The 20586-nt window shown below is 41.2% G+C and overlaps 4 protein-coding genes and 4 non-coding genes across 8 annotated transcripts; all 8 read right to left on the bottom strand.

Annotated features, from left to right (window-relative positions):
• Positions 1-402: 402 nt before the first annotated feature.
• Positions 403-2897, bottom strand: LOC148314234 (large ribosomal subunit protein uL11-like). Its single transcript, XM_088287716.1, has 6 exons — positions 2632-2897; positions 1855-1928; positions 1338-1436; positions 1110-1191; positions 834-920; positions 403-537 (listed from the first exon to the last, which is right to left on the bottom strand). Exons 2-6 carry the CDS (start codon positions 1921-1923, stop codon positions 422-424), a joined length of 453 nt encoding a protein of 150 aa, XP_088143842.1. The 5' UTR covers positions 1924-1928; positions 2632-2897; the 3' UTR covers positions 403-421.
• Positions 1680-1806, bottom strand: LOC148314235 (small nucleolar RNA SNORA65). The gene has a single exon (XR_015841884.1). It is a non-coding gene; the product is annotated as a small nucleolar RNA SNORA65 (small nucleolar RNA).
• A 2872-nt stretch (positions 2898-5769) lies between the features above and the next one.
• LOC148314232 (large ribosomal subunit protein uL11-like) lies at positions 5770-8264 on the bottom strand. Its single transcript, XM_088287717.1, has 6 exons — positions 7999-8264; positions 7222-7295; positions 6705-6803; positions 6477-6558; positions 6201-6287; positions 5770-5904 (listed from the first exon to the last, which is right to left on the bottom strand). The coding sequence occupies exons 2-6, from the start codon at positions 7288-7290 to the stop codon at positions 5789-5791; spliced, it is 453 nt and encodes a 150-aa protein (XP_088143843.1). The 5' UTR covers positions 7291-7295; positions 7999-8264; the 3' UTR covers positions 5770-5788.
• LOC148314233 (small nucleolar RNA SNORA65) lies at positions 7047-7173 on the bottom strand. The gene has a single exon (XR_015841883.1). It is a non-coding gene; the product is annotated as a small nucleolar RNA SNORA65 (small nucleolar RNA).
• A 2872-nt stretch (positions 8265-11136) lies between the features above and the next one.
• On the bottom strand, positions 11137-13631 carry LOC148314230 (large ribosomal subunit protein uL11-like). Its single transcript, XM_088287718.1, has 6 exons — positions 13366-13631; positions 12589-12662; positions 12072-12170; positions 11844-11925; positions 11568-11654; positions 11137-11271 (listed from the first exon to the last, which is right to left on the bottom strand). The coding sequence occupies exons 2-6, from the start codon at positions 12655-12657 to the stop codon at positions 11156-11158; spliced, it is 453 nt and encodes a 150-aa protein (XP_088143844.1). The 5' UTR covers positions 12658-12662; positions 13366-13631; the 3' UTR covers positions 11137-11155.
• On the bottom strand, positions 12414-12540 carry LOC148314231 (small nucleolar RNA SNORA65). The gene has a single exon (XR_015841882.1). It is a non-coding gene; the product is annotated as a small nucleolar RNA SNORA65 (small nucleolar RNA).
• A 2872-nt stretch (positions 13632-16503) lies between the features above and the next one.
• Positions 16504-18998, bottom strand: LOC148314228 (large ribosomal subunit protein uL11-like). The gene is made up of 6 exons (XM_088287720.1): positions 18733-18998; positions 17956-18029; positions 17439-17537; positions 17211-17292; positions 16935-17021; positions 16504-16638 (listed from the first exon to the last, which is right to left on the bottom strand). The coding sequence occupies exons 2-6, from the start codon at positions 18022-18024 to the stop codon at positions 16523-16525; spliced, it is 453 nt and encodes a 150-aa protein (XP_088143846.1). The 5' UTR covers positions 18025-18029; positions 18733-18998; the 3' UTR covers positions 16504-16522.
• LOC148314229 (small nucleolar RNA SNORA65) lies at positions 17781-17907 on the bottom strand. The gene has a single exon (XR_015841880.1). It is a non-coding gene; the product is annotated as a small nucleolar RNA SNORA65 (small nucleolar RNA).
• Positions 18999-20586: the final 1588 nt, after the last annotated feature.

The raw sequence follows: 20586 nt of genomic DNA, 5'->3' as shown, positions 1-20586 counted from the left end.
ACGCAAAGGGAGATCTCCAGGTGGCCTATTGCAAATTATAGAAACATGCCATACGATCCACAGTAGTAAACAAAAGCACGGGCTTCAAATTAGCACTGTGCTTTAGATTTAAGATCACCTTTCGTAAAAACACAAGGAACCTTGCAAAGTGACTTCAGGTTTGTTGCCCTATGGGCAGGGCTATAAACATGACAGATCTGCACAAAGGGAATACAGCTGCAGACCGACTGAAACTTCTTCCCACTAAAATTATTGTCTGTCCTTCATAGAATAACAGCACTTCTGTAACAAAGCTATTTCATGACTTCTGTTCAAGCTCAATTGAGTTAAAAACTAAAGAGACATAACATATCAACAAGCACATATGCAAAAGCATGAGTAAGAAAAACAAGGCAAAAGTGATTCCATTTCCAACATTTTATTACTCAGAGGGGCACTCAATTTTGCCACTGTTGATGTCAACTACGTCATGGGGAGGACGGCCATCGATGGTACAGCCAACAGACTGAGCCGTACCCAGAATCTCCTTGATGGTTCCTGTCAAAACAAAAATCCATAAAAACAATGAACAGCCTCATTAACACATTCTTTTAACATCAGATACTTGCAACATTTATTGTCAATACACTCATTCACATAGTGTGGCAGACTCCATGCAGAGTTGTCCAATACATTGGGCAGCTCTGTCATCGAAAGTGGGGTCCATCTGAGCCTCCACTGGACTATACTCAGTCACTCTGATAGACAGGCATAGTGGTGGGAGGCGAACCAACAAAACCCAATCCTAGGCCCTGGTATACATTAGTACAGCTTGACAAAATGTTTACTCTTACCTGACAGCTCCCTTGCAATGGAACGAGGACGCATGACACGAGCAACACCCAGAATGTCATCAAAAGTCACACTTCCACTGTGCTTGACTGGAAGGGGAGCGGGAAAAAATAACATTGACGACATGATTAATAAAAATGGCATAAGAGTCAATGGAGTGATAATTTACTATCATTTCCAAAATTATCATTCATGAATTTTCCCAAGGGTCAAACCTTTAAGACCCCAATGAAACTTTTATTTATTTAGCAAACCTAATTGTTTAAACCGCCACTTACTGTTCTTGACCTTCTTCCTGTCACGAGGGGGTTCTTTCAGCGCTTTGATGATCAGTGCGGAGGCAGAAGGAACCACCTCAATCTATGAAAGACAGAAGCAAGACTAAGTCTCATTTCCACTTGAACCCCTCCAATTAAGCAGGGTATCACTTTGCATGCAACTCAAATCAGAGGGTGGGGTGGGGGTGTCAACCGTTTCCCCAATTTTAAGAAACTTCGTGTCTGTACCGCTGCCTGTCTGTTCTGGATAGTCAGCTTGACGGTGATCCTCAGGCCCTTCCAGTCACCGGTGGCCTTGGCAATGTCATCACCAACTTTCTTGGGCGACTGTAAGAGTACAACAGGATCAGTTTCTCTAATGGAATCAAATAGCTAATCTTAGCTGTGGGGATTTTCAGATTAACATAAATTCATGTTATTTAAGAGTGACAACTAGCATCTTTAAAACAGAGTGGAAAATATGCAGTTTGGCAAACACCTTCCTCTTTGGTAAACATTAACAATGGGGTTATTACACTTGCGTGAATAAGATTTACTAGAGTGATAAAGGCACAGTTCGGACATGACAAGGACTGTTCTAGAATTTTTGGCACAGGGTTGACCATTGGTTTGGGTAGCCCTGTTTCCTAAAACCAGGTCACTCTTAGCCTCCACTGGACGACACAAAGTCACTCAGACAGACTAGCATAGTGGCGGGAGGCTATTTTTTCATTTTATTTTTGCAAAGCCTGGCTCAAATACTCACCAGACCGAGGGGACCAATTTTGGGCGCCAAAGCAGATGTGGCGCCAACCTCTCCTCCTGTGCACCTCATGTACACTACAAGACAAACAATAACTGAAAGTTAAGATTACTCAAAAACTAATCTTGCATCCAGCATATTTCTTGCAAGTGTAGGGCTGGAATGCATGTTCACATTAGTGGGGAAGCACGTGATAGTATACATGCCAAGTAGCTTTTAACATGTGACATTACTTTTATTTCTTTACGTTTAAAGCAATGGCTCAACTTCCTTAGTACATGGCATACATTTAAACTAACAGAAATTGCAAACGTAAGTATTGAGTTATCGGTATTTCATAGCTCTAACGTTTTTCACTACTATGGAATATGCGTTTCTGCTATGAAACATGGCTTCTGGATTTAGTTGTGAATGCACCTTCAGAAAAATTAAGAGACAATAAGTTGTAAATCAAAGAACTGCGTGTTACACACCTATGTCAAGGGAGACATCTTAAGTAGTACACACTTGCTTAAAACATGTTTCCATTACTAAATAGGAGCGCCGGAGGCGAGGGCTTAAACAATGATGATTGATAAAACACGTTAATGTGGCTTCATTGTGTCGGCATTGTCTCAGAGAAGCTAACAGTTACCAGCTAACAGTTAGCAATTTAGCCCACGTGGCAAAGCACGAGTGGGTCGGTCGCGTTTCCAAATTAAACAACGGAATACCACTAGAAACAGCCCACAAACACTTCTATCAAACACACGTCGGTCACAGCTCGAGTCTCAATATTACCATTGTGAACACGCCGTGGGAAGGTCGAGAGAGTGCGACTCCATCTTGTCACAGAAGCGTCATCTTTAAGTCTCGTTCGACATGATAGACGTGCCAACTTCAAACTCGTCGGGGTCGAATTTGGGAGGCATGTTGGTGTGGAGGTTGAACTCAGTTCAGCTTTATTGATGAGGGTGTCGGACGAGCCCGATTCGGGACGACCAATTACTGCTACACTTTCGCCGTTAAAGGAAAGAAAGAAAGAATGCGTGTGAAGACATCGCACTTTATAAGTGCACCAAATATCGCGAGACATGACGTTCAGCAGCGTGTAGGTGGAGCCTTTAGAGCAGAGGTATTCAATTAAAAGTCACAGAGGTCCACGACTAAAATTTCTTCCAATTAAAAGGTCTGAACCAAAGTCCAACTTCCCTTAATGTCTAGCCTATGTTCACATTTTTATATAGTTTCAATGTTTAGTCATTTTCAACAGAGTGCACTTATATACAAAATATTTAGCAATGTTCCCATTAAACACCTTTGCCAGTCAAACAAATTTAAGGCGTTTATTTCACATTCAAGAAAATGTGGCTCCAGGAAATTAAGTTTGCCACTTCCAGAAAAAAAAACAGTAAAATATCTCCTGCAGAAATATATCAAGTCCTAAGCATTGAGTTAATATCTTTTACCTTTTTTTTCTTAAATCTAAGAGTTATCATCCTAAAAAAAACGGAAAGCCTAATCATCCAAGTAAAACAGGTCAACATGTTCAGTACACAATCAATAAAAATGGCTGTCCTCATGAAAAAGTAATTAAAAATGAGCTTTGACACCAACTTTTCTTTTGAATATTTTTTTAACTTCTCTTAATGAGAAAAATTAGTTTGTGATTGCCCTGCCAGTGACTTAATTCTGGGTTGGAACAGTGTCAGGGCCATTGGGATTTGGTAGATTATTTCACACCTGGGTTTTGTGTTTTCCTTTAAATAATGTTTGTGCAACCGTATTTAAGCACTCCATCACAATTTCCCCATCACTGAATGTTTTTTTATGTTTCCTCAAAATCCATGATACTTTTAGTGAACATTCGTTTGTATGCTGCTGGGCTGTAAACGAAAATGTAAAAATCTGTTATACTGCACTCGAAGTTCGATGTTTTTGCGTGCGCTCACCTCAAACTTCAGCGGTTAACTTTGCAAAAAGGCCGGTGCTTTGTTTCGTAGTGGCGCTTCGCAATGTGGCGACGGTTTCGGAGCATATGATGCACACTGGTTTTGAATCGGCTGCAGCCAGAACGAAACTAAATTTCTCCGTCCATTCATTTAAAACAACACGCATCGACCTCGCTAACTTTTTAGCATGGCATACTGTCAGCAGCACTCTCTTCCGGTCTGCTGCGCAATTGGCAGTGGATCGTAAACAAAAGATTTGATTGGCTCAAATCAGTGACGCATTTTCCGTATTAACTAGAATTGCAACGCCAACCTTTGCGAATGCGCCCTGAAAGAAATTCATCATACCTTGGTCATGGGTCCGGTCCGAACGCGGACCGCGATTTGGTGATGGCTGCTTTAGAGCAAGTAAACGCTTCTTCGTGTTTGCGGAAGTTTGCAGCGGATGATGAAATCCATTCAATCAGCCTCAGTGAGGTTACCACGAGGTTCACTCTAGAAACTGATGGGTGTATTGGAAGGGTTGTTGCTTTTTGTCTTCCAAAATCCAAATCCAAAGCACAACATTCTTTGTCTGTGTCCTTCCGCTTAGCTGTTTTTGGCACGTGACAAAATGGAACACGGACTGACTTGATAAAGTACATCTTGGATCAACTGTCAGTGTTTACGGTTGACAAACATCCGAAGCAAAATCATTATTTCATTGCATTGTGATATGTCACTTTTTATTGCTATGATTGTTTCCAAATCTGTCATGAAATGACATTATTGTTGGATTGATTAACTTGATTGACTAAGGGGGTTCAATATTCTCCTTCCTGCCAATGAACTTTAAAAGCACGTGGTTATATACTTTCATAACTGTGCTGTAGAATTGATGTGAGTAGTACAGGAACAATTAAAAAAAGTGACATTGATTCATTTGAAATGGATAAGATGAACGGGGTGACTGAGTTTTGCAGTTTTTGCTAGGGTTGATGACAGTTCAGTTTTTTTCTGCTGTGAACCTTTATCAATGTCATAAATAATGTGAATTATGTGGTGCATTAGTCGCAAAAATAATTGTACACCTGTTTACAAATGGAAATGTTGTATGCTGCATTGGGCTGAACTGGCTAAACTGACGAACCCCCCCCCCCAAAAAAAAAAAATATGTATATACACACACTCAATTGAATATACAATTTTCATTTCATTGTGAAATCAGAGCCCGTTTGGTTGATCACTAAGACATTTTGTTGCCCAGTTCTGTGACGGCTGTTCAACTGCTGGACAGCTCAATGACCTCGTGGAAGGGGGCCGTAAAAGAATTAAGTGGACATACATTAGCCTAGCTCCACCAAGATTCAACCAAACGTGTGCTAGTGCGACCAATATGATGTTCAAGTGTAGCACAGAGCCCCCTCGACAAGACAAAGTAACTGGGCCAAAGTGTCAGCCTTCGCCCGTTGGTTTTGCGTGCACGTTTCACGGAAAGAGGGCAAAACATGTCACCAGTAGGGGGCAGTAGTGTGCAGGCATCAACATCTCTGGTCTGATCCCTGGAATACTAGTTTTGTGGTGGGAAATAAAAGGCCAGTATAACACGCAAAGGGAGATCTCCAGGTGGCCTATTGCAAATTATAGAAACATGCCATACGATCCACAGTAGTAAACAAAAGCACGGGCTTCAAATTAGCACTGTGCTTTAGATTTAAGATCACCTTTCGTAAAAACACAAGGAACCTTGCAAAGTGACTTCAGGTTTGTTGCCCTATGGGCAGGGCTATAAACATGACAGATCTGCACAAAGGGAATACAGCTGCAGACCGACTGAAACTTCTTCCCACTAAAATTATTGTCTGTCCTTCATAGAATAACAGCACTTCTGTAACAAAGCTATTTCATGACTTCTGTTCAAGCTCAATTGAGTTAAAAACTAAAGAGACATAACATATCAACAAGCACATATGCAAAAGCATGAGTAAGAAAAACAAGGCAAAAGTGATTCCATTTCCAACATTTTATTACTCAGAGGGGCACTCAATTTTGCCACTGTTGATGTCAACTACGTCATGGGGAGGACGGCCATCGATGGTACAGCCAACAGACTGAGCCGTACCCAGAATCTCCTTGATGGTTCCTGTCAAAACAAAAATCCATAAAAACAATGAACAGCCTCATTAACACATTCTTTTAACATCAGATACTTGCAACATTTATTGTCAATACACTCATTCACATAGTGTGGCAGACTCCATGCAGAGTTGTCCAATACATTGGGCAGCTCTGTCATCGAAAGTGGGGTCCATCTGAGCCTCCACTGGACTATACTCAGTCACTCTGATAGACAGGCATAGTGGTGGGAGGCGAACCAACAAAACCCAATCCTAGGCCCTGGTATACATTAGTACAGCTTGACAAAATGTTTACTCTTACCTGACAGCTCCCTTGCAATGGAACGAGGACGCATGACACGAGCAACACCCAGAATGTCATCAAAAGTCACACTTCCACTGTGCTTGACTGGAAGGGGAGCGGGAAAAAATAACATTGACGACATGATTAATAAAAATGGCATAAGAGTCAATGGAGTGATAATTTACTATCATTTCCAAAATTATCATTCATGAATTTTCCCAAGGGTCAAACCTTTAAGACCCCAATGAAACTTTTATTTATTTAGCAAACCTAATTGTTTAAACCGCCACTTACTGTTCTTGACCTTCTTCCTGTCACGAGGGGGTTCTTTCAGCGCTTTGATGATCAGTGCGGAGGCAGAAGGAACCACCTCAATCTATGAAAGACAGAAGCAAGACTAAGTCTCATTTCCACTTGAACCCCTCCAATTAAGCAGGGTATCACTTTGCATGCAACTCAAATCAGAGGGTGGGGTGGGGGTGTCAACCGTTTCCCCAATTTTAAGAAACTTCGTGTCTGTACCGCTGCCTGTCTGTTCTGGATAGTCAGCTTGACGGTGATCCTCAGGCCCTTCCAGTCACCGGTGGCCTTGGCAATGTCATCACCAACTTTCTTGGGCGACTGTAAGAGTACAACAGGATCAGTTTCTCTAATGGAATCAAATAGCTAATCTTAGCTGTGGGGATTTTCAGATTAACATAAATTCATGTTATTTAAGAGTGACAACTAGCATCTTTAAAACAGAGTGGAAAATATGCAGTTTGGCAAACACCTTCCTCTTTGGTAAACATTAACAATGGGGTTATTACACTTGCGTGAATAAGATTTACTAGAGTGATAAAGGCACAGTTCGGACATGACAAGGACTGTTCTAGAATTTTTGGCACAGGGTTGACCATTGGTTTGGGTAGCCCTGTTTCCTAAAACCAGGTCACTCTTAGCCTCCACTGGACGACACAAAGTCACTCAGACAGACTAGCATAGTGGCGGGAGGCTATTTTTTCATTTTATTTTTGCAAAGCCTGGCTCAAATACTCACCAGACCGAGGGGACCAATTTTGGGCGCCAAAGCAGATGTGGCGCCAACCTCTCCTCCTGTGCACCTCATGTACACTACAAGACAAACAATAACTGAAAGTTAAGATTACTCAAAAACTAATCTTGCATCCAGCATATTTCTTGCAAGTGTAGGGCTGGAATGCATGTTCACATTAGTGGGGAAGCACGTGATAGTATACATGCCAAGTAGCTTTTAACATGTGACATTACTTTTATTTCTTTACGTTTAAAGCAATGGCTCAACTTCCTTAGTACATGGCATACATTTAAACTAACAGAAATTGCAAACGTAAGTATTGAGTTATCGGTATTTCATAGCTCTAACGTTTTTCACTACTATGGAATATGCGTTTCTGCTATGAAACATGGCTTCTGGATTTAGTTGTGAATGCACCTTCAGAAAAATTAAGAGACAATAAGTTGTAAATCAAAGAACTGCGTGTTACACACCTATGTCAAGGGAGACATCTTAAGTAGTACACACTTGCTTAAAACATGTTTCCATTACTAAATAGGAGCGCCGGAGGCGAGGGCTTAAACAATGATGATTGATAAAACACGTTAATGTGGCTTCATTGTGTCGGCATTGTCTCAGAGAAGCTAACAGTTACCAGCTAACAGTTAGCAATTTAGCCCACGTGGCAAAGCACGAGTGGGTCGGTCGCGTTTCCAAATTAAACAACGGAATACCACTAGAAACAGCCCACAAACACTTCTATCAAACACACGTCGGTCACAGCTCGAGTCTCAATATTACCATTGTGAACACGCCGTGGGAAGGTCGAGAGAGTGCGACTCCATCTTGTCACAGAAGCGTCATCTTTAAGTCTCGTTCGACATGATAGACGTGCCAACTTCAAACTCGTCGGGGTCGAATTTGGGAGGCATGTTGGTGTGGAGGTTGAACTCAGTTCAGCTTTATTGATGAGGGTGTCGGACGAGCCCGATTCGGGACGACCAATTACTGCTACACTTTCGCCGTTAAAGGAAAGAAAGAAAGAATGCGTGTGAAGACATCGCACTTTATAAGTGCACCAAATATCGCGAGACATGACGTTCAGCAGCGTGTAGGTGGAGCCTTTAGAGCAGAGGTATTCAATTAAAAGTCACAGAGGTCCACGACTAAAATTTCTTCCAATTAAAAGGTCTGAACCAAAGTCCAACTTCCCTTAATGTCTAGCCTATGTTCACATTTTTATATAGTTTCAATGTTTAGTCATTTTCAACAGAGTGCACTTATATACAAAATATTTAGCAATGTTCCCATTAAACACCTTTGCCAGTCAAACAAATTTAAGGCGTTTATTTCACATTCAAGAAAATGTGGCTCCAGGAAATTAAGTTTGCCACTTCCAGAAAAAAAAACAGTAAAATATCTCCTGCAGAAATATATCAAGTCCTAAGCATTGAGTTAATATCTTTTACCTTTTTTTTCTTAAATCTAAGAGTTATCATCCTAAAAAAAACGGAAAGCCTAATCATCCAAGTAAAACAGGTCAACATGTTCAGTACACAATCAATAAAAATGGCTGTCCTCATGAAAAAGTAATTAAAAATGAGCTTTGACACCAACTTTTCTTTTGAATATTTTTTTAACTTCTCTTAATGAGAAAAATTAGTTTGTGATTGCCCTGCCAGTGACTTAATTCTGGGTTGGAACAGTGTCAGGGCCATTGGGATTTGGTAGATTATTTCACACCTGGGTTTTGTGTTTTCCTTTAAATAATGTTTGTGCAACCGTATTTAAGCACTCCATCACAATTTCCCCATCACTGAATGTTTTTTTATGTTTCCTCAAAATCCATGATACTTTTAGTGAACATTCGTTTGTATGCTGCTGGGCTGTAAACGAAAATGTAAAAATCTGTTATACTGCACTCGAAGTTCGATGTTTTTGCGTGCGCTCACCTCAAACTTCAGCGGTTAACTTTGCAAAAAGGCCGGTGCTTTGTTTCGTAGTGGCGCTTCGCAATGTGGCGACGGTTTCGGAGCATATGATGCACACTGGTTTTGAATCGGCTGCAGCCAGAACGAAACTAAATTTCTCCGTCCATTCATTTAAAACAACACGCATCGACCTCGCTAACTTTTTAGCATGGCATACTGTCAGCAGCACTCTCTTCCGGTCTGCTGCGCAATTGGCAGTGGATCGTAAACAAAAGATTTGATTGGCTCAAATCAGTGACGCATTTTCCGTATTAACTAGAATTGCAACGCCAACCTTTGCGAATGCGCCCTGAAAGAAATTCATCATACCTTGGTCATGGGTCCGGTCCGAACGCGGACCGCGATTTGGTGATGGCTGCTTTAGAGCAAGTAAACGCTTCTTCGTGTTTGCGGAAGTTTGCAGCGGATGATGAAATCCATTCAATCAGCCTCAGTGAGGTTACCACGAGGTTCACTCTAGAAACTGATGGGTGTATTGGAAGGGTTGTTGCTTTTTGTCTTCCAAAATCCAAATCCAAAGCACAACATTCTTTGTCTGTGTCCTTCCGCTTAGCTGTTTTTGGCACGTGACAAAATGGAACACGGACTGACTTGATAAAGTACATCTTGGATCAACTGTCAGTGTTTACGGTTGACAAACATCCGAAGCAAAATCATTATTTCATTGCATTGTGATATGTCACTTTTTATTGCTATGATTGTTTCCAAATCTGTCATGAAATGACATTATTGTTGGATTGATTAACTTGATTGACTAAGGGGGTTCAATATTCTCCTTCCTGCCAATGAACTTTAAAAGCACGTGGTTATATACTTTCATAACTGTGCTGTAGAATTGATGTGAGTAGTACAGGAACAATTAAAAAAAGTGACATTGATTCATTTGAAATGGATAAGATGAACGGGGTGACTGAGTTTTGCAGTTTTTGCTAGGGTTGATGACAGTTCAGTTTTTTTCTGCTGTGAACCTTTATCAATGTCATAAATAATGTGAATTATGTGGTGCATTAGTCGCAAAAATAATTGTACACCTGTTTACAAATGGAAATGTTGTATGCTGCATTGGGCTGAACTGGCTAAACTGACGAACCCCCCCCCCCAAAAAAAAAAAATATGTATATACACACACTCAATTGAATATACAATTTTCATTTCATTGTGAAATCAGAGCCCGTTTGGTTGATCACTAAGACATTTTGTTGCCCAGTTCTGTGACGGCTGTTCAACTGCTGGACAGCTCAATGACCTCGTGGAAGGGGGCCGTAAAAGAATTAAGTGGACATACATTAGCCTAGCTCCACCAAGATTCAACCAAACGTGTGCTAGTGCGACCAATATGATGTTCAAGTGTAGCACAGAGCCCCCTCGACAAGACAAAGTAACTGGGCCAAAGTGTCAGCCTTCGCCCGTTGGTTTTGCGTGCACGTTTCACGGAAAGAGGGCAAAACATGTCACCAGTAGGGGGCAGTAGTGTGCAGGCATCAACATCTCTGGTCTGATCCCTGGAATACTAGTTTTGTGGTGGGAAATAAAAGGCCAGTATAACACGCAAAGGGAGATCTCCAGGTGGCCTATTGCAAATTATAGAAACATGCCATACGATCCACAGTAGTAAACAAAAGCACGGGCTTCAAATTAGCACTGTGCTTTAGATTTAAGATCACCTTTCGTAAAAACACAAGGAACCTTGCAAAGTGACTTCAGGTTTGTTGCCCTATGGGCAGGGCTATAAACATGACAGATCTGCACAAAGGGAATACAGCTGCAGACCGACTGAAACTTCTTCCCACTAAAATTATTGTCTGTCCTTCATAGAATAACAGCACTTCTGTAACAAAGCTATTTCATGACTTCTGTTCAAGCTCAATTGAGTTAAAAACTAAAGAGACATAACATATCAACAAGCACATATGCAAAAGCATGAGTAAGAAAAACAAGGCAAAAGTGATTCCATTTCCAACATTTTATTACTCAGAGGGGCACTCAATTTTGCCACTGTTGATGTCAACTACGTCATGGGGAGGACGGCCATCGATGGTACAGCCAACAGACTGAGCCGTACCCAGAATCTCCTTGATGGTTCCTGTCAAAACAAAAATCCATAAAAACAATGAACAGCCTCATTAACACATTCTTTTAACATCAGATACTTGCAACATTTATTGTCAATACACTCATTCACATAGTGTGGCAGACTCCATGCAGAGTTGTCCAATACATTGGGCAGCTCTGTCATCGAAAGTGGGGTCCATCTGAGCCTCCACTGGACTATACTCAGTCACTCTGATAGACAGGCATAGTGGTGGGAGGCGAACCAACAAAACCCAATCCTAGGCCCTGGTATACATTAGTACAGCTTGACAAAATGTTTACTCTTACCTGACAGCTCCCTTGCAATGGAACGAGGACGCATGACACGAGCAACACCCAGAATGTCATCAAAAGTCACACTTCCACTGTGCTTGACTGGAAGGGGAGCGGGAAAAAATAACATTGACGACATGATTAATAAAAATGGCATAAGAGTCAATGGAGTGATAATTTACTATCATTTCCAAAATTATCATTCATGAATTTTCCCAAGGGTCAAACCTTTAAGACCCCAATGAAACTTTTATTTATTTAGCAAACCTAATTGTTTAAACCGCCACTTACTGTTCTTGACCTTCTTCCTGTCACGAGGGGGTTCTTTCAGCGCTTTGATGATCAGTGCGGAGGCAGAAGGAACCACCTCAATCTATGAAAGACAGAAGCAAGACTAAGTCTCATTTCCACTTGAACCCCTCCAATTAAGCAGGGTATCACTTTGCATGCAACTCAAATCAGAGGGTGGGGTGGGGGTGTCAACCGTTTCCCCAATTTTAAGAAACTTCGTGTCTGTACCGCTGCCTGTCTGTTCTGGATAGTCAGCTTGACGGTGATCCTCAGGCCCTTCCAGTCACCGGTGGCCTTGGCAATGTCATCACCAACTTTCTTGGGCGACTGTAAGAGTACAACAGGATCAGTTTCTCTAATGGAATCAAATAGCTAATCTTAGCTGTGGGGATTTTCAGATTAACATAAATTCATGTTATTTAAGAGTGACAACTAGCATCTTTAAAACAGAGTGGAAAATATGCAGTTTGGCAAACACCTTCCTCTTTGGTAAACATTAACAATGGGGTTATTACACTTGCGTGAATAAGATTTACTAGAGTGATAAAGGCACAGTTCGGACATGACAAGGACTGTTCTAGAATTTTTGGCACAGGGTTGACCATTGGTTTGGGTAGCCCTGTTTCCTAAAACCAGGTCACTCTTAGCCTCCACTGGACGACACAAAGTCACTCAGACAGACTAGCATAGTGGCGGGAGGCTATTTTTTCATTTTATTTTTGCAAAGCCTGGCTCAAATACTCACCAGACCGAGGGGACCAATTTTGGGCGCCAAAGCAGATGTGGCGCCAACCTCTCCTCCTGTGCACCTCATGTACACTACAAGACAAACAATAACTGAAAGTTAAGATTACTCAAAAACTAATCTTGCATCCAGCATATTTCTTGCAAGTGTAGGGCTGGAATGCATGTTCACATTAGTGGGGAAGCACGTGATAGTATACATGCCAAGTAGCTTTTAACATGTGACATTACTTTTATTTCTTTACGTTTAAAGCAATGGCTCAACTTCCTTAGTACATGGCATACATTTAAACTAACAGAAATTGCAAACGTAAGTATTGAGTTATCGGTATTTCATAGCTCTAACGTTTTTCACTACTATGGAATATGCGTTTCTGCTATGAAACATGGCTTCTGGATTTAGTTGTGAATGCACCTTCAGAAAAATTAAGAGACAATAAGTTGTAAATCAAAGAACTGCGTGTTACACACCTATGTCAAGGGAGACATCTTAAGTAGTACACACTTGCTTAAAACATGTTTCCATTACTAAATAGGAGCGCCGGAGGCGAGGGCTTAAACAATGATGATTGATAAAACACGTTAATGTGGCTTCATTGTGTCGGCATTGTCTCAGAGAAGCTAACAGTTACCAGCTAACAGTTAGCAATTTAGCCCACGTGGCAAAGCACGAGTGGGTCGGTCGCGTTTCCAAATTAAACAACGGAATACCACTAGAAACAGCCCACAAACACTTCTATCAAACACACGTCGGTCACAGCTCGAGTCTCAATATTACCATTGTGAACACGCCGTGGGAAGGTCGAGAGAGTGCGACTCCATCTTGTCACAGAAGCGTCATCTTTAAGTCTCGTTCGACATGATAGACGTGCCAACTTCAAACTCGTCGGGGTCGAATTTGGGAGGCATGTTGGTGTGGAGGTTGAACTCAGTTCAGCTTTATTGATGAGGGTGTCGGACGAGCCCGATTCGGGACGACCAATTACTGCTACACTTTCGCCGTTAAAGGAAAGAAAGAAAGAATGCGTGTGAAGACATCGCACTTTATAAGTGCACCAAATATCGCGAGACATGACGTTCAGCAGCGTGTAGGTGGAGCCTTTAGAGCAGAGGTATTCAATTAAAAGTCACAGAGGTCCACGACTAAAATTTCTTCCAATTAAAAGGTCTGAACCAAAGTCCAACTTCCCTTAATGTCTAGCCTATGTTCACATTTTTATATAGTTTCAATGTTTAGTCATTTTCAACAGAGTGCACTTATATACAAAATATTTAGCAATGTTCCCATTAAACACCTTTGCCAGTCAAACAAATTTAAGGCGTTTATTTCACATTCAAGAAAATGTGGCTCCAGGAAATTAAGTTTGCCACTTCCAGAAAAAAAAACAGTAAAATATCTCCTGCAGAAATATATCAAGTCCTAAGCATTGAGTTAATATCTTTTACCTTTTTTTTCTTAAATCTAAGAGTTATCATCCTAAAAAAAACGGAAAGCCTAATCATCCAAGTAAAACAGGTCAACATGTTCAGTACACAATCAATAAAAATGGCTGTCCTCATGAAAAAGTAATTAAAAATGAGCTTTGACACCAACTTTTCTTTTGAATATTTTTTTAACTTCTCTTAATGAGAAAAATTAGTTTGTGATTGCCCTGCCAGTGACTTAATTCTGGGTTGGAACAGTGTCAGGGCCATTGGGATTTGGTAGATTATTTCACACCTGGGTTTTGTGTTTTCCTTTAAATAATGTTTGTGCAACCGTATTTAAGCACTCCATCACAATTTCCCCATCACTGAATGTTTTTTTATGTTTCCTCAAAATCCATGATACTTTTAGTGAACATTCGTTTGTATGCTGCTGGGCTGTAAACGAAAATGTAAAAATCTGTTATACTGCACTCGAAGTTCGATGTTTTTGCGTGCGCTCACCTCAAACTTCAGCGGTTAACTTTGCAAAAAGGCCGGTGCTTTGTTTCGTAGTGGCGCTTCGCAATGTGGCGACGGTTTCGGAGCATATGATGCACACTGGTTTTGAATCGGCTGCAGCCAGAACGAAACTAAATTTCTCCGTCCATTCATTTAAAACAACACGCATCGACCTCGCTAACTTTTTAGCATGGCATACTGTCAGCAGCACTCTCTTCCGGTCTGCTGCGCAATTGGCAGTGGATCGTAAACAAAAGATTTGATTGGCTCAAATCAGTGACGCATTTTCCGTATTAACTAGAATTGCAACGCCAACCTTTGCGAATGCGCCCTGAAAGAAATTCATCATACCTTGGTCATGGGTCCGGTCCGAACGCGGACCGCGATTTGGTGATGGCTGCTTTAGAGCAAGTAAACGCTTCTTCGTGTTTGCGGAAGTTTGCAGCGGATGATGAAATCCATTCAATCAGCCTCAGTGAGGTTACCACGAGGTTCACTCTAGAAACTGATGGGTGTATTGGAAGGGTTGTTGCTTTTTGTCTTCCAAAATCCAAATCCAAAGCACAACATTCTTTGTCTGTGTCCTTCCGCTTAGCTGTTTTTGGCACGTGACAAAATGGAACACGGACTGACTTGATAAAGTACATCTTGGATCAACTGTCAGTGTTTACGGTTGACAAACATCCGAAGCAAAATCATTATTTCATTGCATTGTGATATGTCACTTTTTATTGCTATGATTGTTTCCAAATCTGTCATGAAATGACATTATTGTTGGATTGATTAACTTGATTGACTAAGGGGGTTCAATATTCTCCTTCCTGCCAATGAACTTTAAAAGCACGTGGTTATATACTTTCATAACTGTGCTGTAGAATTGATGTGAGTAGTACAGGAACAATTAAAAAAAGTGACATTGATTCATTTGAAATGGATAAGATGAACGGGGTGACTGAGTTTTGCAGTTTTTGCTAGGGTTGATGACAGTTCAGTTTTTTTCTGCTGTGAACCTTTATCAATGTCATAAATAATGTGAATTATGTGGTGCATTAGTCGCAAAAATAATTGTACACCTGTTTACAAATGGAAATGTTGTATGCTGCATTGGGCTGAACTGGCTAAACTGACGAACCCCCCCCCCCAAAAAAAAAAAATATGTATATACACACACTCAATTGAATATACAATTTTCATTTCATTGTGAAATCAGAGCCCGTTTGGTTGATCACTAAGACATTTTGTTGCCCAGTTCTGTGACGGCTGTTCAACTGCTGGACAGCTCAATGACCTCGTGGAAGGGGGCCGTAAAAGAATTAAGTGGACATACATTAGCCTAGCTCCACCAAGATTCAACCAAACGTGTGCTAGTGCGACCAATATGATGTTCAAGTGTAGCACAGAGCCCCCTCGACAAGACAAAGTAACTGGGCCAAAGTGTCAGCCTTCGCCCGTTGGTTTTGCGTGCACGTTTCACGGAAAGAGGGCAAAACATGTCACCAGTAGGGGGCAGTAGTGTGCAGGCATCAACATCTCTGGTCTGATCCCTGGAATACTAGTTTTGTGGTGGGAAATAAAAGGCCAGTATAACACGCAAAGGGAGATCTCCAGGTGGCCTATTGCAAATTATAGAAACATGCCATACGATCCACAGTAGTAAACAAAAGCACGGGCTTCAAATTAGCACTGTGCTTTAGATTTAAGATCACCTTTCGTAAAAACACAAGGAACCTTGCAAAGTGACTTCAGGTTTGTTGCCCTATGGGCAGGGCTATAAACATGACAGATCTGCACAAAGGGAATACAGCTGCAGACCGACTGAAACTTCTTCCCACTAAAATTATTGTCTGTCCTTCATAGAATAACAGCACTTCTGTAACAAAGCTATTTCATGACTTCTGTTCAAGCTCAATTGAGTTAAAAACTAAAGAGACATAACATATCAACAAGCACATATGCAAAAGCATGAGTAAGAAAAACAAGGCAAAAGTGATTCCATTTCCAACATTTTATTACTCAGAGGGGCACTCAATTTTGCCACTGTTGATGTCAACTACGTCATGGGGAGGACGGCCATCGATGGTACAGCCAACAGACTGAGCCGTACCCAGAATCTCCTTGATGGTTCCTGTCAAAACAAAAATCCATAAAAACAATGAACAGCCTCATTAACACATTCTTTTAACATCAGATACTTGCAACATTTATTGTCAATACACTCATTCACATAGTGTGGCAGACTCCATGCAGAGTTGTCCAATACATTGGGCAGCTCTGTCATCGAAAGTGGGGTCCATCTGAGCCTCCACTGGACTATACTCAGTCACTCTGATAGACAGGCATAGTGGTGGGAGGCGAACCAACAAAACCCAATCCTAGGCCCTGGTATACATTAGTACAGCTTGACAAAATGTTTACTCTTACCTGACAGCTCCCTTGCAATGGAACGAGGACGCATGACACGAGCAACACCCAGAATGTCATCAAAAGTCACACTTCCACTGTGCTTGACTGGAAGGGGAGCGGGAAAAAATAACATTGACGACATGATTAATAAAAATGGCATAAGAGTCAATGGAGTGATAATTTACTATCATTTCCAAAATTATCATTCATGAATTTTCCCAAGGGTCAAACCTTTAAGACCCCAATGAAACTTTTATTTATTTAGCAAACCTAATTGTTTAAACCGCCACTTACTGTTCTTGACCTTCTTCCTGTCACGAGGGGGTTCTTTCAGCGCTTTGATGATCAGTGCGGAGGCAGAAGGAACCACCTCAATCTATGAAAGACAGAAGCAAGACTAAGTCTCATTTCCACTTGAACCCCTCCAATTAAGCAGGGTATCACTTTGCATGCAACTCAAATCAGAGGGTGGGGTGGGGGTGTCAACCGTTTCCCCAATTTTAAGAAACTTCGTGTCTGTACCGCTGCCTGTCTGTTCTGGATAGTCAGCTTGACGGTGATCCTCAGGCCCTTCCAGTCACCGGTGGCCTTGGCAATGTCATCACCAACTTTCTTGGGCGACTGTAAGAGTACAACAGGATCAGTTTCTCTAATGGAATCAAATAGCTAATCTTAGCTGTGGGGATTTTCAGATTAACATAAATTCATGTTATTTAAGAGTGACAACTAGCATCTTTAAAACAGAGTGGAAAATATGCAGTTTGGCAAACACCTTCCTCTTTGGTAAACATTAACAATGGGGTTATTACACTTGCGTGAATAAGATTTACTAGAGTGATAAAGGCACAGTTCGGACATGACAAGGACTGTTCTAGAATTTTTGGCACAGGGTTGACCATTGGTTTGGGTAGCCCTGTTTCCTAAAACCAGGTCACTCTTAGCCTCCACTGGACGACACAAAGTCACTCAGACAGACTAGCATAGTGGCGGGAGGCTATTTTTTCATTTTATTTTTGCAAAGCCTGGCTCAAATACTCACCAGACCGAGGGGACCAATTTTGGGCGCCAAAGCAGATGTGGCGCCAACCTCTCCTCCTGTGCACCTCATGTACACTACAAGACAAACAATAACTGAAAGTTAAGATTACTCAAAAACTAATCTTGCATCCAGCATATTTCTTGCAAGTGTAGGGCTGGAATGCATGTTCACATTAGTGGGGAAGCACGTGATAGTATACATGCCAAGTAGCTTTTAACATGTGACATTACTTTTATTTCTTTACGTTTAAAGCAATGGCTCAACTTCCTTAGTACATGGCATACATTTAAACTAACAGAAATTGCAAACGTAAGTATTGAGTTATCGGTATTTCATAGCTCTAACGTTTTTCACTACTATGGAATATGCGTTTCTGCTATGAAACATGGCTTCTGGATTTAGTTGTGAATGCACCTTCAGAAAAATTAAGAGACAATAAGTTGTAAATCAAAGAACTGCGTGTTACACACCTATGTCAAGGGAGACATCTTAAGTAGTACACACTTGCTTAAAACATGTTTCCATTACTAAATAGGAGCGCCGGAGGCGAGGGCTTAAACAATGATGATTGATAAAACACGTTAATGTGGCTTCATTGTGTCGGCATTGTCTCAGAGAAGCTAACAGTTACCAGCTAACAGTTAGCAATTTAGCCCACGTGGCAAAGCACGAGTGGGTCGGTCGCGTTTCCAAATTAAACAACGGAATACCACTAGAAACAGCCCACAAACACTTCTATCAAACACACGTCGGTCACAGCTCGAGTCTCAATATTACCATTGTGAACACGCCGTGGGAAGGTCGAGAGAGTGCGACTCCATCTTGTCACAGAAGCGTCATCTTTAAGTCTCGTTCGACATGATAGACGTGCCAACTTCAAACTCGTCGGGGTCGAATTTGGGAGGCATGTTGGTGTGGAGGTTGAACTCAGTTCAGCTTTATTGATGAGGGTGTCGGACGAGCCCGATTCGGGACGACCAATTACTGCTACACTTTCGCCGTTAAAGGAAAGAAAGAAAGAATGCGTGTGAAGACATCGCACTTTATAAGTGCACCAAATATCGCGAGACATGACGTTCAGCAGCGTGTAGGTGGAGCCTTTAGAGCAGAGGTATTCAATTAAAAGTCACAGAGGTCCACGACTAAAATTTCTTCCAATTAAAAGGTCTGAACCAAAGTCCAACTTCCCTTAATGTCTAGCCTATGTTCACATTTTTATATAGTTTCAATGTTTAGTCATTTTCAACAGAGTGCACTTATATACAAAATATTTAGCAATGTTCCCATTAAACACCTTTGCCAGTCAAACAAATTTAAGGCGTTTATTTCACATTCAAGAAAATGTGGCTCCAGGAAATTAAGTTTGCCACTTCCAGAAAAAAAAACAGTAAAATATCTCCTGCAGAAATATATCAAGTCCTAAGCATTGAGTTAATATCTTTTACCTTTTTTTTCTTAAATCTAAGAGTTATCATCCTAAAAAAAACGGAAAGCCTAATCATCCAAGTAAAACAGGTCAACATGTTCAGTACACAATCAATAAAAATGGCTGTCCTCATGAAAAAGTAATTAAAAATGAGCTTTGACACCAACTTTTCTTTTGAATATTTTTTTAACTTCTCTTAATGAGAAAAATTAGTTTGTGATTGCCCTGCCAGTGACTTAATTCTGGGTTGGAACAGTGTCAGGGCCATTGGGATTTGGTAGATTATTTCACACCTGGGTTTTGTGTTTTCCTTTAAATAATGTTTGTGCAACCGTATTTAAGCACTCCATCACAATTTCCCCATCACTGAATGTTTTTTTATGTTTCCTCAAAATCCATGATACTTTTAGTGAACATTCGTTTGTATGCTGCTGGGCTGTAAACGAAAATGTAAAAATCTGTTATACTGCACTCGAAGTTCGATGTTTTTGCGTGCGCTCACCTCAAACTTCAGCGGTTAACTTTGCAAAAAGGCCGGTGCTTTGTTTCGTAGTGGCGCTTCGCAATGTGGCGACGGTTTCGGAGCATATGATGCACACTGGTTTTGAATCGGCTGCAGCCAGAACGAAACTAAATTTCTCCGTCCATTCATTTAAAACAACACGCATCGACCTCGCTAACTTTTTAGCATGGCATACTGTCAGCAGCACTCTCTTCCGGTCTGCTGCGCAATTGGCAGTGGATCGTAAACAAAAGATTTGATTGGCTCAAATCAGTGACGCATTTTCCGTATTAACTAGAATTGCAACGCCAACCTTTGCGAATGCGCCCTGAAAGAAATTCATCATACCTTGGTCATGGGTCCGGTCCGAACGCGGACCGCGATTTGGTGATGGCTGCTTTAGAGCAAGTAAACGCTTCTTCGTGTTTGCGGAAGTTTGCAGCGGATGATGAAATCCATTCAATCAGCCTCAGTGAGGTTACCACGAGGTTCACTCTAGAAACTGATGGGTGTATTGGAAGGGTTGTTGCTTTTTGTCTTCCAAAATCCAAATCCAAAGCACAACATTCTTTGTCTGTGTCCTTCCGCTTAGCTGTTTTTGGCACGTGACAAAATGGAACACGGACTGACTTGATAAAGTACATCTTGGATCAACTGTCAGTGTTTACGGTTGACAAACATCCGAAGCAAAATCATTATTTCA

Source organism: Idiotropiscis lumnitzeri, unplaced genomic scaffold (genome assembly GCF_059441095.1).
Source record: "Idiotropiscis lumnitzeri isolate Australia: NSW breed Sydney's pygmy pipehorse unplaced genomic scaffold, RoL_Ilum_1.0 HiC_scaffold_358, whole genome shotgun sequence".
NCBI classification, from domain to species: Eukaryota; Metazoa; Chordata; class Actinopteri; order Syngnathiformes; family Syngnathidae; genus Idiotropiscis; species Idiotropiscis lumnitzeri.
Note: the sequence above shows the minus strand (reverse complement) of the source record. Positions and strands in the feature narration are given on the sequence as shown.